General features: G+C 33.2%; 1 protein-coding gene across 2 annotated transcripts in view; it reads right to left on the bottom strand.

Annotated features, from left to right (window-relative positions):
• LOC143059422 (uncharacterized) overlaps nucleotides 1-14,013 on the bottom strand; it is a 374,671-nt gene that overhangs the window by 62,144 nt on the left and 298,514 nt on the right. For both annotated transcript variants that reach the window (XM_076232911.1, XM_076232912.1), the window contains exon 56: nucleotides 1,102-1,283. In XM_076232911.1, the coding sequence (XP_076089026.1) occupies nucleotides 1,102-1,283 (182 nt within the window). The remainder of the gene's footprint in view (nucleotides 1-1,101; nucleotides 1,284-14,013) is intronic.

Raw genomic sequence — 14,013 nt, 5'->3', positions numbered from 1 at the left:
AGTCCGTTCAAATTGGTAAATGAACAAGTCATGGATCCTCTTCCATTGAATGTTTTCATCTTTGGTAGCTGTTGGCTTAGTCTGTGGCACCATAATTTTGTTGCCATCGGGTATATTCTCTCTCAAGAAAGATGTTGCACGCTCTTTTGGTTTTCTCTGCTCTTTCCTGGATTGGTCAGTGGAGTCAGCTTGTTATTGTGGCAAGCCTGTAAGAGCTACAGGAGCTGATGAGGTTGTCATAATTGGAGTAATAAATGTGGGAGGAGGATTGCCATTGACTCGACGGGGGTGGTACTGTTAGTAGACATTGCAGTCAGCATCGGAGAAACTAGTTAGTATTCACTTGCAGCCAATTGTTTCTGTAATGGTGTGCTGCTCTGAACCAAATATGATTGACTCATAGTAGGTGGTAAGTGTGCCTAAGAAGACACATGAGCCATTTGCTGGTAACCTTGATCAGTACTAGAGGTTTCTAGTACGTTCTTAAATTGAGGTTGTTGCTGAATACTTTGAACTGTCTCATGCAGAGCCATGGTCTTCCAGCATCAAATCCACTGTGGTTTGTGCAATACTGGAAAATATTTTAAAATGTATGGTGGCCATCTTGCAATAAGCCCCCATATCAAATGTTGAAGGTGGGTCCTTAGCTAATATTTCTCAGTACACAAAAATGTACTATCGTGTAAAATTTGGTGCTTTCCTCATTATTTGAGCATTTTTTTCACCGATCGATCGAACTTTAACAGTCAAGTCACAGTAATTCACCACAAAAAAGTACCTTAACAAAAATTCATGATTCCGGCGAAGGCAGATTGTGAGCTTAAATGAATCATGAACCAATTTTCATTTCATTTTCCTATAAGTACTGTATATGATTTTGTTCATTTATAGAAAAAAAAATTAGAAAAATCCAATATTTGAAGAAAAAAAATGGATTTATAACCTCTAACCCCCTTAACTGCAATTGTGGTACTAGTTCACCATTTGCTATTTTGGTGACCAACTCATATTATTGAACAACTGTTATTACCTTATTTAAGGATTTGTGACACTATACAAATCCTGGTCATATTCAAAACAATTTAAAGATCAAGAACATACCCTTATTTGTACCCCTTTGGTGCCTCCTCTGTCATCCATGTTATTATATCTATGTCTCCATAGTGCAACATAGTATTTCTGTGTTGACTGGTACCCAAAAATAAATCCTATGTACCCGTAACATTCATTATCCTGAGAATATGTTGTACCAGAATATTGGATATGATCAAAATATTTACTGCCTGAAAGAAAAAAAAAACATTCTGCCAAACTCATTATACCAAATTTTCAGATATTGTCCTGAATATGTTAAATTGTCATTTTTACATGATTGACTGATATCTGATTTTTGGATTGAAAATTTTTAAGTGTTGTTTTCATACTTTTTTGTTATCAAAGTACTGAAGTAATGAATATCAGATGGCCGCAAGTTTTTATGGATGGTCACAAGCACTTGTCTTAGAAGAAAAAATATCTCTAAACCTGAAAGTGAGGTTTATGTATATTTTTTATTCTGAGAAAAGGTTGTGCATCGATGATAAATAAATGACAGGGAATTCAATCTTATCATAATAACTATTATATTATAGTGATACAAATCAGTATACTCTGGTTTGTTGTTATATATTATTATTATTAATTTGTCTATTACAGTTACATGTATATATAAATTTTATCCATTTTTTTTTATCATTCTATTCTACTATATTAATTGACAAAGGAAAGTCAAATGCCACAAGTGTTCATGAATTAACATGTATATTTCAATTATTGAGTGTAAGTATGCTATGTATATTTTCATTGGAATTTAAGTAAATAAACCTCTGGGTCCAAGACCACATTTAAAATCCTTTATTTTTTTTCGTTATGTTGACAGTTTCGACTTTTCAACTTTTTCCACTACACTTCCACACAATCTTATCAAACAAAATTTTCCTGTTTAATTAAATGGTCGTTTTTGTAAATTTGAATGCGAATATATTTGCTGCAACTCATTTAAAGCCTTATTTTCTATTGAGAAAGGTAAATATGCTAGCACTCACACCACATCTTCCTACATCTATAGACTTACTTACTGGAGGTGTGATGAGATGATTGAAGCTGTTAATTTTCTACTTGATAATAATAATGTATTTTTGCCAACAAAGTTTATCGACAGGTTGCATGCATTTCTATAGGCACTAATTGTACCTCTTTAATAGCAGACTTGTTTTTGTACTGTTATGACCAAACTCAGTAAAGACTATTCTAAATTGAATTTAACAGATAAATTCAACAACACTTACCTTGATCTTGATGGTATTTTTTTGTTAAATATTCAAGAATTTTCTAAATTTAATGCAAAAATGTACCAAACGGGCATAACTTTAAATAAATCAAATGTAAACGGGAATAACTGTCCTTTCCTAGATTTAGATATTCCAGCTTAACATGGAAAACTCCACAATAAAATTTACGACAGCAAATTTTAATAACACAAAAAAATCCGTATTTCCATGCCAGTAACGAAGTACTGGCTACTGGGCTGGTGATACCCTCGGGGACTAATAGTCCACCAGCAGAGGCATCGACCCAGTGATAGTAATAAAATTAACTGTATCAATTTTCTTGCACCAGATGCGCATTTCGACATTACATGTCTCTTCAGTGATGCTCGTGGCCAAAATATTTGAAATCCAAAGCTTATATAAAAGATGAAGAGCTATAATCCAAAAGGTCCAAAAAGTATAGCCAAATCCGTGAAAGGAATCAGAGCTTTGCATGAGGGAGACACATTCCTTAATTTATAATAATTTCTATCATTTTGTAACAGCAAATTTTAATAACACAAAAAAATCCGTATTTTCATGCCAGTAACGAAGTACTGGATACTGGATTGGTGATACCCTCGGGGACTAATAATCCACCAGCAGAGGCATCGACCCAGTGATAGTAATAAAATTAACGGTATCAATTTTCTTGCACCAATTATGCCTGTGTCTGTTGTGATGTTTTTGATTTTAATGAACAATTAATTGTCTATGTATTACTGGTAAATTATAAAGTCAGGGAATTTGGTTACCACTAACTATTTAAAATCTTTACTATAAAATTCTTCCATAGGCATAGCTATAAAGATTAGGATTTGAAAGTAGTTGTACCTGTAGAAAACTTATTTCAAACAGGATAGTACATTCACATTTTTAGAAAGATGTTGTTGATATTGATTTTGTTATCAGTAAATTAAAAGCAAACTAAATATTATTGTTCACATTCATGGATCTACAATCTGTCAATAGATGTCTTGGCATTGCACAAGCTTGTGTTTTTCTCCGACTGTTTATGATGTCTTTACACTAAATCCATTGGATGTAGTATGTTTAATGGTTGATAATTTAGTTTTAAATGCATGATTTTTTTTATTAGTTGTTATTAGGTTTGAACTAGCTGTCAGTAACTGCCAGTACCCTAAGATCTTTGCTTAGTGTCTTTTTGTTGTTGGGATGTTCAAGTATCCGGCCATGTCTACTTTGTGTGTTGTTAAATGTATTTCCATTTGTATCCCTCTGATGAGTAAAACCTTTATCTACTGATTTTTATAGTATGGTCTTAAGTTGTACTGTTACACCTCTGTCCAAGGTTAGGAGAGGGTTGGGATGTGGCGAAAATGTTTAACCCGGCCACATGTATGATGCATGTGGCGGGGTTAAACATTCTATCCACATCTGTATGATACGTGTGGTGGGGTTAAACATTTTAGCCACATCCCAACCCTCTATGTATGTAACTGTCCCAAGTCAGGAGCCTGTAATTCAGTGGTTGTCGTTTGTTGCTGTGTTAAATTATTGTTTTTCATTATGTTTTTTTTGTACATAAATTAGACTGTTAGTTTTTTCATTTGAATTGTTTGGCATTTGTCATTTAGGAGCCATTTATAGCAGACTATTTGATATTGGCTTTGTTCATTGTTAAAGGTCATATGGTGAACTTTAATTGTTAATTTCTGTGTCATGGCGTCTCTTGTGAAGAGTTGTCTCATTGGCAATTATACCACATCTCATCAATGGAGGATGTTATATTTTGACCAGTGGATGATTCAGGTGAGGCATGCATGCTTTATATAAGTAATATTAATTCAACTGGTGAAACATGTTATCCTTGCTGACACCAAAATTTTTACGAGAATGCTATCAAAAGGGCAACCCCCTCTACACCCCTTGGATCTGCCTCTAAATGTAATATAACTGCAAAGTTTACATAAAATTAAATAACAAGAGACTATCAAGAGCCTGTGTCTCTCATTTGTATTTACTTATGCTTTGGAAATCATGTAAAATAGAGTTAAAATCATAATAAACAGTAGATATTAAAATGCTATCTAAGATAATAACCAAAAAAAATCAAAATGTCTGTAAAATTACTAACACAGCCCTGGGACGCAACGTCAGATATTGCTACCATTTAGTGTAACAGAAAATGACGTTAAATTGAAAACGCACACGTACTATCTAATTCTTCCTGCTTTCCTTTTTGTTAAATGCCGTGAGAATCCGATCCAATATGATTTTATAATCAACATAGGAAATGCAATTTTACTGCTAGTAATTATGTGTTTTTGGAGGAATATTGCTGCATTATATATTCAACCCGAGTATGATTTTATTCAAGCAGCAACATACAATAGCTTATAGTTATGATACTGAAGTTTTCTTACTTTTTGATCGTCTTATAGATGTGTATTTTTGTAATGTGTGCATCATTTCGTTTTGTTGAAAGCAGGACATTTATATTTAGTGGAGGAAGGAACAAGCGAATGCAGTTTATGCCGTCCCTATAGCAAAACGCTTCTGGCGACGACAAATTATGATAACGGACAAACTTGCAAGACATTTTCATTAATCCGTATTTTTTATAGATAACCCTGTAATGTTAATGCTATTTGGTGTACCAACTTCAACTTTAAAAGTACTTTTTATTGGTATGGTTATAAAAGCCGAAAAATAATCTTCACAAAATCAAATCTCTGTGTTTTTGGCCGTAAAAGTTTTGTGAAGGCATGAAAGTTTAACTCGGACATTTCCGGAAGACATTGCAAATCTATTGTTTTGAATTGATATGTAGCTCAATTTATTTTTCAATTCGAATTTTGGAAGTTTACACTTTAGTACAAAACGATCGTGCTTACAATTTAATGAATTTTCTGTCAAAATTTTATTTTTGAACTGAAATGTTTGAAGTTTCCAAATTAAATTTCCGATGGGACATTTCCGTACATCATATTCTTTTGAAAATATGTATCCAAATTTTAAATAGAGACAGCCATGTTAACCAATACTGAAATATATCACGTCATAGAATGTCCATGCAAAATTTCGAAGAGTTGCGTGAACATTTCGCGAATTGTGCGAGTTTTATGTCCCGAGTTTGTTACATGGGACAACGCTCAGTAAACGTTTTTCGGATAATCTGTGTCTTCCTAAGCCTATGAATATTATATTTTTATTCTTTCTCTATCATAATGTGAAAATTTAAGAATCAATCTTTATTTTCATGTATAATTTGAAATATTTATTTCAGCATTTCTATAAAAAATTTTCCGGTCAAATATTTACTTAACGCTATTTTTCGTGGTAGTAGCAATATCTAACGTTGCGTCAGGGGTAGCAACCCAACAACGGGTTGTCAGACTAGTCTGAAAATTTCAGGGCAGATACATTGTAAATCTAAATCTAATTAACATTTTTTGCCACCTATGACTATCAGATTTCTCTAAATGCTTAAGTTCAAGAGATATAAACCAAAAACTGCATTTACCACGATGTTCTATTTTTAACCATATATCTGCCATGATACTTAAATCAGACTGTAAGTTTCCCGTCGAGTTGTTTTGCATTTGTCATGTAGGGCCTTTCATAGCTGACTATGCAGTTTTACTCATTGTTGAAGGCCGTCCAATGTCCTATAGTCGTTAACTTCTATGTCATTTGGTCTCTGGTTGAGATATGCCTCATTGGAAATCATACCACGTCTTCTTATTTGTATAAGCATATCCCTATGGTACTTCAACATATTGAGAGATAAAAATTGAAATATCGGAAAATGTACACTAATTGCAGATAGAAAGATAACAGAAAGATCAGAAATTGTACACACGTTAAAACTCGTTGCTGTCAAGCTGATGAGCAAATGTGAATTTAAGTCATGTAGTAAGGTTGTTTCTGAAACTAGAGGCTCTCAAGAACCTGTGTCGCTCACCTTGGTCTATGTGCATATGAAACAATAATTTATGACAAAAATGTGATTGGGTGATTGTGTGTGATGTGTTTGTTGATCTGACTTTACTGAACATTCTTGTTGCTACAATTATCTCTATCTATAATGAACTTGGCCCAGTAATTACAGTGGACAATATTTTGTAAAAATTTACACAAATTTACAAAAATTTATGACAATTGTTAAGAGGCAATGTCAGAGAGCACCAGGCAGGACTGTTCAACTAAAAAAAATTAATTTGGTCAAAAATATATTTTACCCTTTCAGTATAACATACTGACCGGGAATATATAATTTTTTTTTTTAATTTTTTGTGAATTTGACTTTTTTTTTTATGAAATTCAATATAAGCGCTCAAACTGCGAATTTTCATTGAAATGTATGGGGGAAAAGCCAGTTTCTAACCGTTTTCAATGATCAATCATAGGAGAAAAACAACAATTATGACTAAACTACCTATATGGAAGTCTAGTACTATGTTGGTGTAAAAAATTATGAAAATAAAATTTTTGGTATCTTTTTGATTTTTTTCAAAAAATAAGGTAAAAAAATGCTAAAATAAGGAAAATTGAGAAAATTGAGAAATGCCAGTTTCTAATCGTTTTCAATGATCCATCATTGGAGAAAAACAGCCCTTATGACTAAACTACCTATATGGAAGTTTAGAACTATGTTGGTGTAAAAAATAATGAAAATAAAATTTTTGGTATCTTTTTGATTTTTTTCAAAAAGTAAGGTAAAAAAATGCTAAAATAAGGAAAATTGGGAATTACCAGTTTCTAACCGTTTTCAATGATCCATCATTGAAGAAAAACAGCCTTTATGACTTACCTATCTATATGGAAGTCTAGTACTATGTTGGTGTAAAAAATAATGAGAATAAAATTTTTGGTATCTTTTTGATTTTTTCAAGAAATAAGGTAAAAAAATGCTAAAATAGGGAAAATTGAGAAAATTTGAGAAAAGCCGTTTTTTGACCGTTTTCAATTATCCATCACCAGAGGAAAACAACACTTATGACTTAACTACTGATATGGAAGTCTAGTACTAAGTTGGTTTAAAAAAACTATTGAAAGTACAATTTTTGGTATCTTTTTTTACTCTTTTTCAAACAATTCAGTAAAAAAATGCAAAAAATAAGGAAAATTGTAATATTGAGAAAATTATGCTGTGGCAAACCAACATGGTATTACATGGATTGAGTTGCAAAATACCATAAACTTTTGCATCTTTGTTGTATTTATTATGTTTTAGTGATAGTTTTTGATGAAAAAAATTAAAGAAAAAAAGTTGTAGTCTTGTCGCCACTTTGTTCCTTTGGTTGCCATAGGCATAGCAACCATAAAATGTACACTTTTCATTTCCTGTAGGCCTTTTTTGTACAAATTTTCACCATAAAAGTACTTAGTTGGAAGATGCAAGACAATTCTCATTGAATTGGCAATTAGATCATAAGTCAATGCCACAGATACCTACAATACAATTTTTGCTGTACTTTGACCTTTGACCTCAAAGTAAAAAGATGACTTTTGTTTACAATTTTGTGTCGGGAGCATGATCTGTTTGCCCTTTGACAAAATCTTTTGATATTAGGAACATGTGTGCAGCACCTCAAGACAATCTGTTGTGTTCCAAGGACCATCATCCCCAAATTTATCCAAACCTTCCTTTTGGGGTATTGAACCATGTGAACCTTATAACAAAATTTCATAAAAATCCATTAATTTAAACTAAAGTTATTGTCCGGAAACCAATGTGTCTTCAGACAACAACAATGACGACATCATACCATTATACATTCCAAAAAATTGTTTGCGGTCGAAAATAATAAATGATTAGATCCTCATTTCTCAACCTTATATATTCTTAACTCCCAACTGGCATGACCATCATGACCATGGATCTTGTCCATTTATATATTATTTTTTTTTTTGGGGGGGGGAGAGGATTTCAAATCAAGGACGGACACAACATGAATACATTAGTACATGCACATATATAATTGATAGTGACAAAATCTACAAATAAGCATGCTCTTGGTTTTTGCAAAATCAAATATGATATGCAGAGTGGTTTAGTTCTTTATTGAAGGCTGAACCTATTACTATAAACTTTTACATTGTATGGTCTCTTAATGGAGAGTTGTCTGATTACAAAAATGCAGAGGCGGATTTAGGGAGGGGGGGCAGGGGGCTTATAAAGGGAATCACTGAAGCGTGACTGGAGCGGCCCCCCTTAGGTCAGTCGGCGGGCCCCCTCTTATGAAAATTTCTGGATCCGCCACTGTTATACTACATCTTCTGATTTTTATTGTGTTCCATAGCAGTTTCTTCAAAACCTTTGGAAATAGAAGCACCGTTTATCTTCATCACTTGGTTTGTATAAAAGTCAGAATATGACAACAGACAATTTTTACCATACGTCACAATGATTATGGCCTAAAGAGAACTATGATAGGTACATGTAGCCGTGAAATTGGCAATCATATCAAATCTCCTTTGTTAATAAGACGGATAACTTGGCCTGATTAAATGTGACATATACTTAGCTACAGTGTCAACATAACAATTAGTTTATTCTGTTTATTAATTCAATCCATAAATTTTGATCAAGATTCAAATGCATGTACTGCACAAAACAAAAAAAAACAAGGGCATACTACATTGATACTTATATTAAAGTTTATTTTTTTTTGGTGTACATATTTCTTAATAGCACAGAAATGTTAACACAATTATTTTTAAAAAAATACATTTTTTGACTTATCATTTCCTTTTAACAGATTTGTTTTAATATAAATTGATCCCATTTTCTGTTACTCTGTAATAATTTGGAACTTATTTTATCAACACATATACATCTTTTTAGAAATTCATATAAACCCTTGCTTAACATAAATGACATGTATAAATATTTGCCTATAAACACATGAAACATGATAAATATCTAAATAGTTTCAAAAAAATTTGAAATATTCTTTCAGACACCCAGTTATATTTTAAAAGATAAAGATCCATAAACAACTAAGTTGATATTCTTAAAATTGTCCTCTATCAAAATTGTCATTTTCAATATTGAGGTCTCTCAATTACTGAAGTAACTTCCAAAATATTACCAAAAGTCAAACATATACATAACTAGAGGCTCCAAAGAGCCTGTGTCGCTCACCTTGGTCTATGTGAATATTAAACAAAGGACACAGATGGATTTATGACAAAATTGTGTTTTGGTGATGGGGATGTGTCTGTAGATCTTACTTTTCTAAACATTCTTGCTGCTTACAATTATCTCTATCTATAATGAACTTGGCCCAATAGCTGCAGAGGAGAATGTTAGTGAAAATTTACAAATTTTACGAAAATTGGTACGCCGGGTCACCGGACACAATTTTTAAACAAAATACTCCAATGATGATTGTGGCCAAGTTTGGTTTTATTTGTCCCAGTAGTTTCAGAGGAGAAGATTTTTCTAAAAGATTACCAAGATTTATGAAAAATGGTTAAAAATTGACTATAAAGGGCAATAACTCCTTAGGGAGTCAATTGACCATTTTGGTCATGCTGACTTATTTGTAGATTTTACTTTGCTGAACATTTTAGCTGTTTACAGTTTATCTCTATCTATAATAATATTCAGAAAAATAACCAAAAACAGCAAAATTTCCTTAAAATTACCAATTCAGGGGCAGCAACCTAACAACGGGTTGTCTGATTCATCTGAAAATTTTAGAGCAGATAGATCTTGACCTGATAAACAATTTTACCCTTTGTCAAATTTGCTCTAAATGCTTTGGTTTTTGAGTTATAAGCCAAAAACTGCATTTTACCCCTATGTTCTATTTTTAGCCATTGCGGCCATCTTGGTTGATATGACGGGTCATCGGATACAATTTTAAAACTAGATACTCCAATGATGATTGTGGCTTAGTTTGGTTAAATTTGGCGCAATAGTTTCAGAGGAGAAGATTTTTGTAAAAGTTTACAGACGACGGACGACGACGGACGCCAAGTGATGAGAAAAGCTCACTTGGCCCTTTGGGCCAGGTGAGCTAAAAAACTTAATAGGTATTGAAATGTTTTGTTGGTCACTTTGAGTCTCCCAAACTGGTTACAGTTTCATGTGTGTTTTTCTTTAAGCTAGCTCACCTGACCTAAAAAAAATGACTATAAAGGGCAATAACTCCTTAAAGGGTAAAATGACAATTTTGGTCATGTTGACTTGTTTGTAGATCTTACTTTGCTGAACACTATTGCTGTTTACAGTTTACCTCTATCTATAATAACATTCAAGATAATAACCAAAAACTGCAAAATTTCCTTGAAATTACTAATTCAGGGGCAGCGACCCAACAAATAATGTTGGCCCAGTAGTTTCAGAGGAGAAGATTTTTGTAAAAGTTTACGACGCCAGACGACGGACAACTGACGCCAAGTGATGAGAAATAGCTCACTTGACCTTTCAGGTCAGGTGAGCTAAAAAGTAACAAAATTATTGTTAGACGATCGGACAGAAGAACAAACATAGTGTTTGCAATATAGCTCTACTCCTAGACAAACAAGTAAGCCAATAATCATACATATACAACGTATGAAAGGTAATATATCTTGTCTTTTGATAAAGACATCGTTCAATATCATTCTCTAATACTGGCTGCTGTACGTCATATGAAATGTTTTACTACAATTTCATTTTCGGTCGATTGAGGCAATAATGACATGAGTGTGCACGAATCAGCTCGACCCATAAATAAGTGCTTCTTGTAATTAAATTATGAAAAATTATTATATTTTGAATGTTAAAAGAAAAAAAGTACGTCGGGCCTTTTAAAGATTACGATATGGTATCGGTTTTGTCATTGATGAAGGTTATATGGTTGTCAATTAATGGTATCACCCCACTTAATTTTGTTGTCATGTCAGGGCCTTTGAAATAATTTTGTCCATCTTTTTCTGTATATGAAGCAATTTAGAACTAATATCGGACAGAGATTCATTGATACTTCTATCAGATTTTTCTTTTTTGTTGTACATCTGTAGTTTAGTTTGAATTAATCTAAGGTAAACCAATCTTATTTAAATGTGAACGCAGAGATCGGTTTAAACTAGTACGATTGAATCGAAAATAACGTATGCGCATGTATAGCGGCAAAACTATCACAAAGGTTCGTTGTTTATCCCATATTTCTCTGTTAAGGATGTTCGCTGCTCAGTTTCAAAATAAATAACTTTTCATAAAACTAGGACATATTGATAGGGAATAATTTGAGGTTTCAAAAAAGCAAAAAAAATATAGGGGTCAATGTGCTTGTTTTCGAGATATAAGCCATTGAATTTTTTGCGGGAAAATGTTCTCTCTTGATTTTTCATAGCTTTATCATTGACCAGTTTTAAGTTCTCAAATACTATTAAAAAATTAATAAAATTTTATAATACTTTAACAAATGACTTATAAATATACATGTAAAAGATTTACAAGAGTGCACACGCTGAAATGTCTCGCCTTCTATACTAATCATTTATATTATGTTGATAGTCCTAAGTATAAAGCTAAGCTTTATTACAACTGTCACATAAACTTAACATTAACCAAGATAACTAAACAAAGACCAATGAACCTTGAAAAAGAGGTCCAGGTCAGATGAACCATGCCAGGCAGACAGGTACAGCTAACAATGCTTCTATACAACATACATGTATATAGTTGACACATTACTTATAGTTTAAGAAAAATAGACCAAAACACAAAACTTAACACTGTGCAATGAACCGTGAAAATGAGGTCACGATTAAATAAAACCTGATCGACTGACATAAAGATCATAAAATATGTCCATACACCAAATATAGTTGACCTATGGCATATAGCATTAGATAAAAAGACCAAAACTCAAAAACTTAACTTTGACCACTGAACCATGAAAATGAGGTCAAGGTCACATGACATCTGCCCTTTAGACATGTACACTTAACAATCATTCCATACAACAAATATAGTAGACCTATTGCATATGGTATGAGAAAAACAGACCAAAACACAACAATTTAACTATAACCACTGAACCATGAAAATAAGGTCAAGGTCAGATGACACCTGCCAGTTGGACATGTACACCTTACAGTCCTTCCATACACCGAATATACTAGCCCTATTGCTTATAGTATCTGAGATATGGACTTGACCACCAAAACTTAACCTTGTTTACTGATCCATGAAATGAGGTCGAGGTCAAGTGAAAACTGTCTGACAGACACGAGGACCTTGCAAGGTACGCACATATCAAATATAGTTATCCTATTACTTATAATAAGAGAGAATTCAACATTACAAAAGTTTGAACTTTTTTTTCAAGTGGTCACTGAACCATGAAAATGAGGTGAAGGACATTGGACATGTGACTGACGGAAACTTCGTAACATGAAGCATCTATATACAAAGTATGAAGCATCCAGGTCTTCCACCTTCTAAAATATAAAGCTTTTAAGAAGTGAGCTAACGCCGCCGCCGTAGCCGCCGTAGCCGCCGCCGGATCACTATCCCTATGTCGAGCTTTCTGCAACAAAAGTTGCAGGCTCGACAATAAAAAGAAAAATGGGGGTTTCATGGGGAAATTTTGTTATGGCATTTAAATGGATAAAACAAGAGGATTCTGAAAATCTGACAAAAATTCCATAACAGTCATGACAAGCAGACATCCTTAAAAGACCCGTTTAAAACAATCTGAAAACATATTGTCTTCGCCGTAACATAGACTTGCGAAATCTGTTTCTTCTTTTCTTATTTTGATTTTGTTTCTTTGCAGGATCCGCCGTATTTCCGGCGTCGTGTTGTAACTTCGTTGCTACGGATTTTTTTTCTCAAAATTAAAGAAAACTGCAATAACACCAGTATCAAATGTTAACTCGTGATTCAAGAGAAACAATAACTTTATCCAATTTTTGTTTTCAAGTGTGTGTATCAGTGTATCAACACATGAATTTGACAAATCAGTTCTATTCAAACATTATGTTCACAGTTTTACGGATAAAAAGGTTGGATCGATTGTGTTTTAGCTCACCTGGCCCGAAGGGCAAAGTGAGCTTTTCCCATCACTTTGCGTCCGTCGTCCATCGTCCGTCGTCGTCTGTCGTCGTCCGTCGTCGTTAACTTTTACAAAAATCTTCTCCTCTGAAACTACTGGGCCAAATTTGACCAAACTTGGCCACAACCATCATTGGAGTATCTAGTTTAAAAAATGTGTCCGGTGACCCGGCCAACCAACCAAGATGGCCGCCATGGCTAAAAATAGAACATAGGGGTAAAATGCTGTTTTTGGCTTATAACTCAAAAACCAAAGCATTTAGAGCAAATCTGACATGGGATACAATTGTTTATCAGGTCAAGATATATCTGCCCTGAAATTTTCAGATGAATTGGACAATCTGTTGTTGGGTTGCTGCCCCTGAATTGGTAATTCTAAGGAAATTTTGCTGTTTTTGGATATTTTCTTGAATATTATTATAGATAGAGATAAACTGTAAACAGCAATAATGTTCAGCAAAGTAAGATTTACAAATAAGTCAACATGAACGAAATGGTCAATTGACCCCTAATGAGTTATTGTCCTTTATAGTCAAATTTTTCATAAAATTTGTAAATTTTTACTAACATTTTCTTCTGAAACTACTGGGCCAAGTTCATTATAGATAGAGATAATTGTAAGCAGCAAGAATGTTCAGTATA

Source organism: Mytilus galloprovincialis, chromosome 14, assembly GCF_965363235.1.
Source record: "Mytilus galloprovincialis chromosome 14, xbMytGall1.hap1.1, whole genome shotgun sequence".
NCBI classification, from domain to species: Eukaryota; Metazoa; Mollusca; class Bivalvia; order Mytilida; family Mytilidae; genus Mytilus; species Mytilus galloprovincialis.
This window is presented reverse-complemented; position numbering and strand designations above follow the sequence as displayed.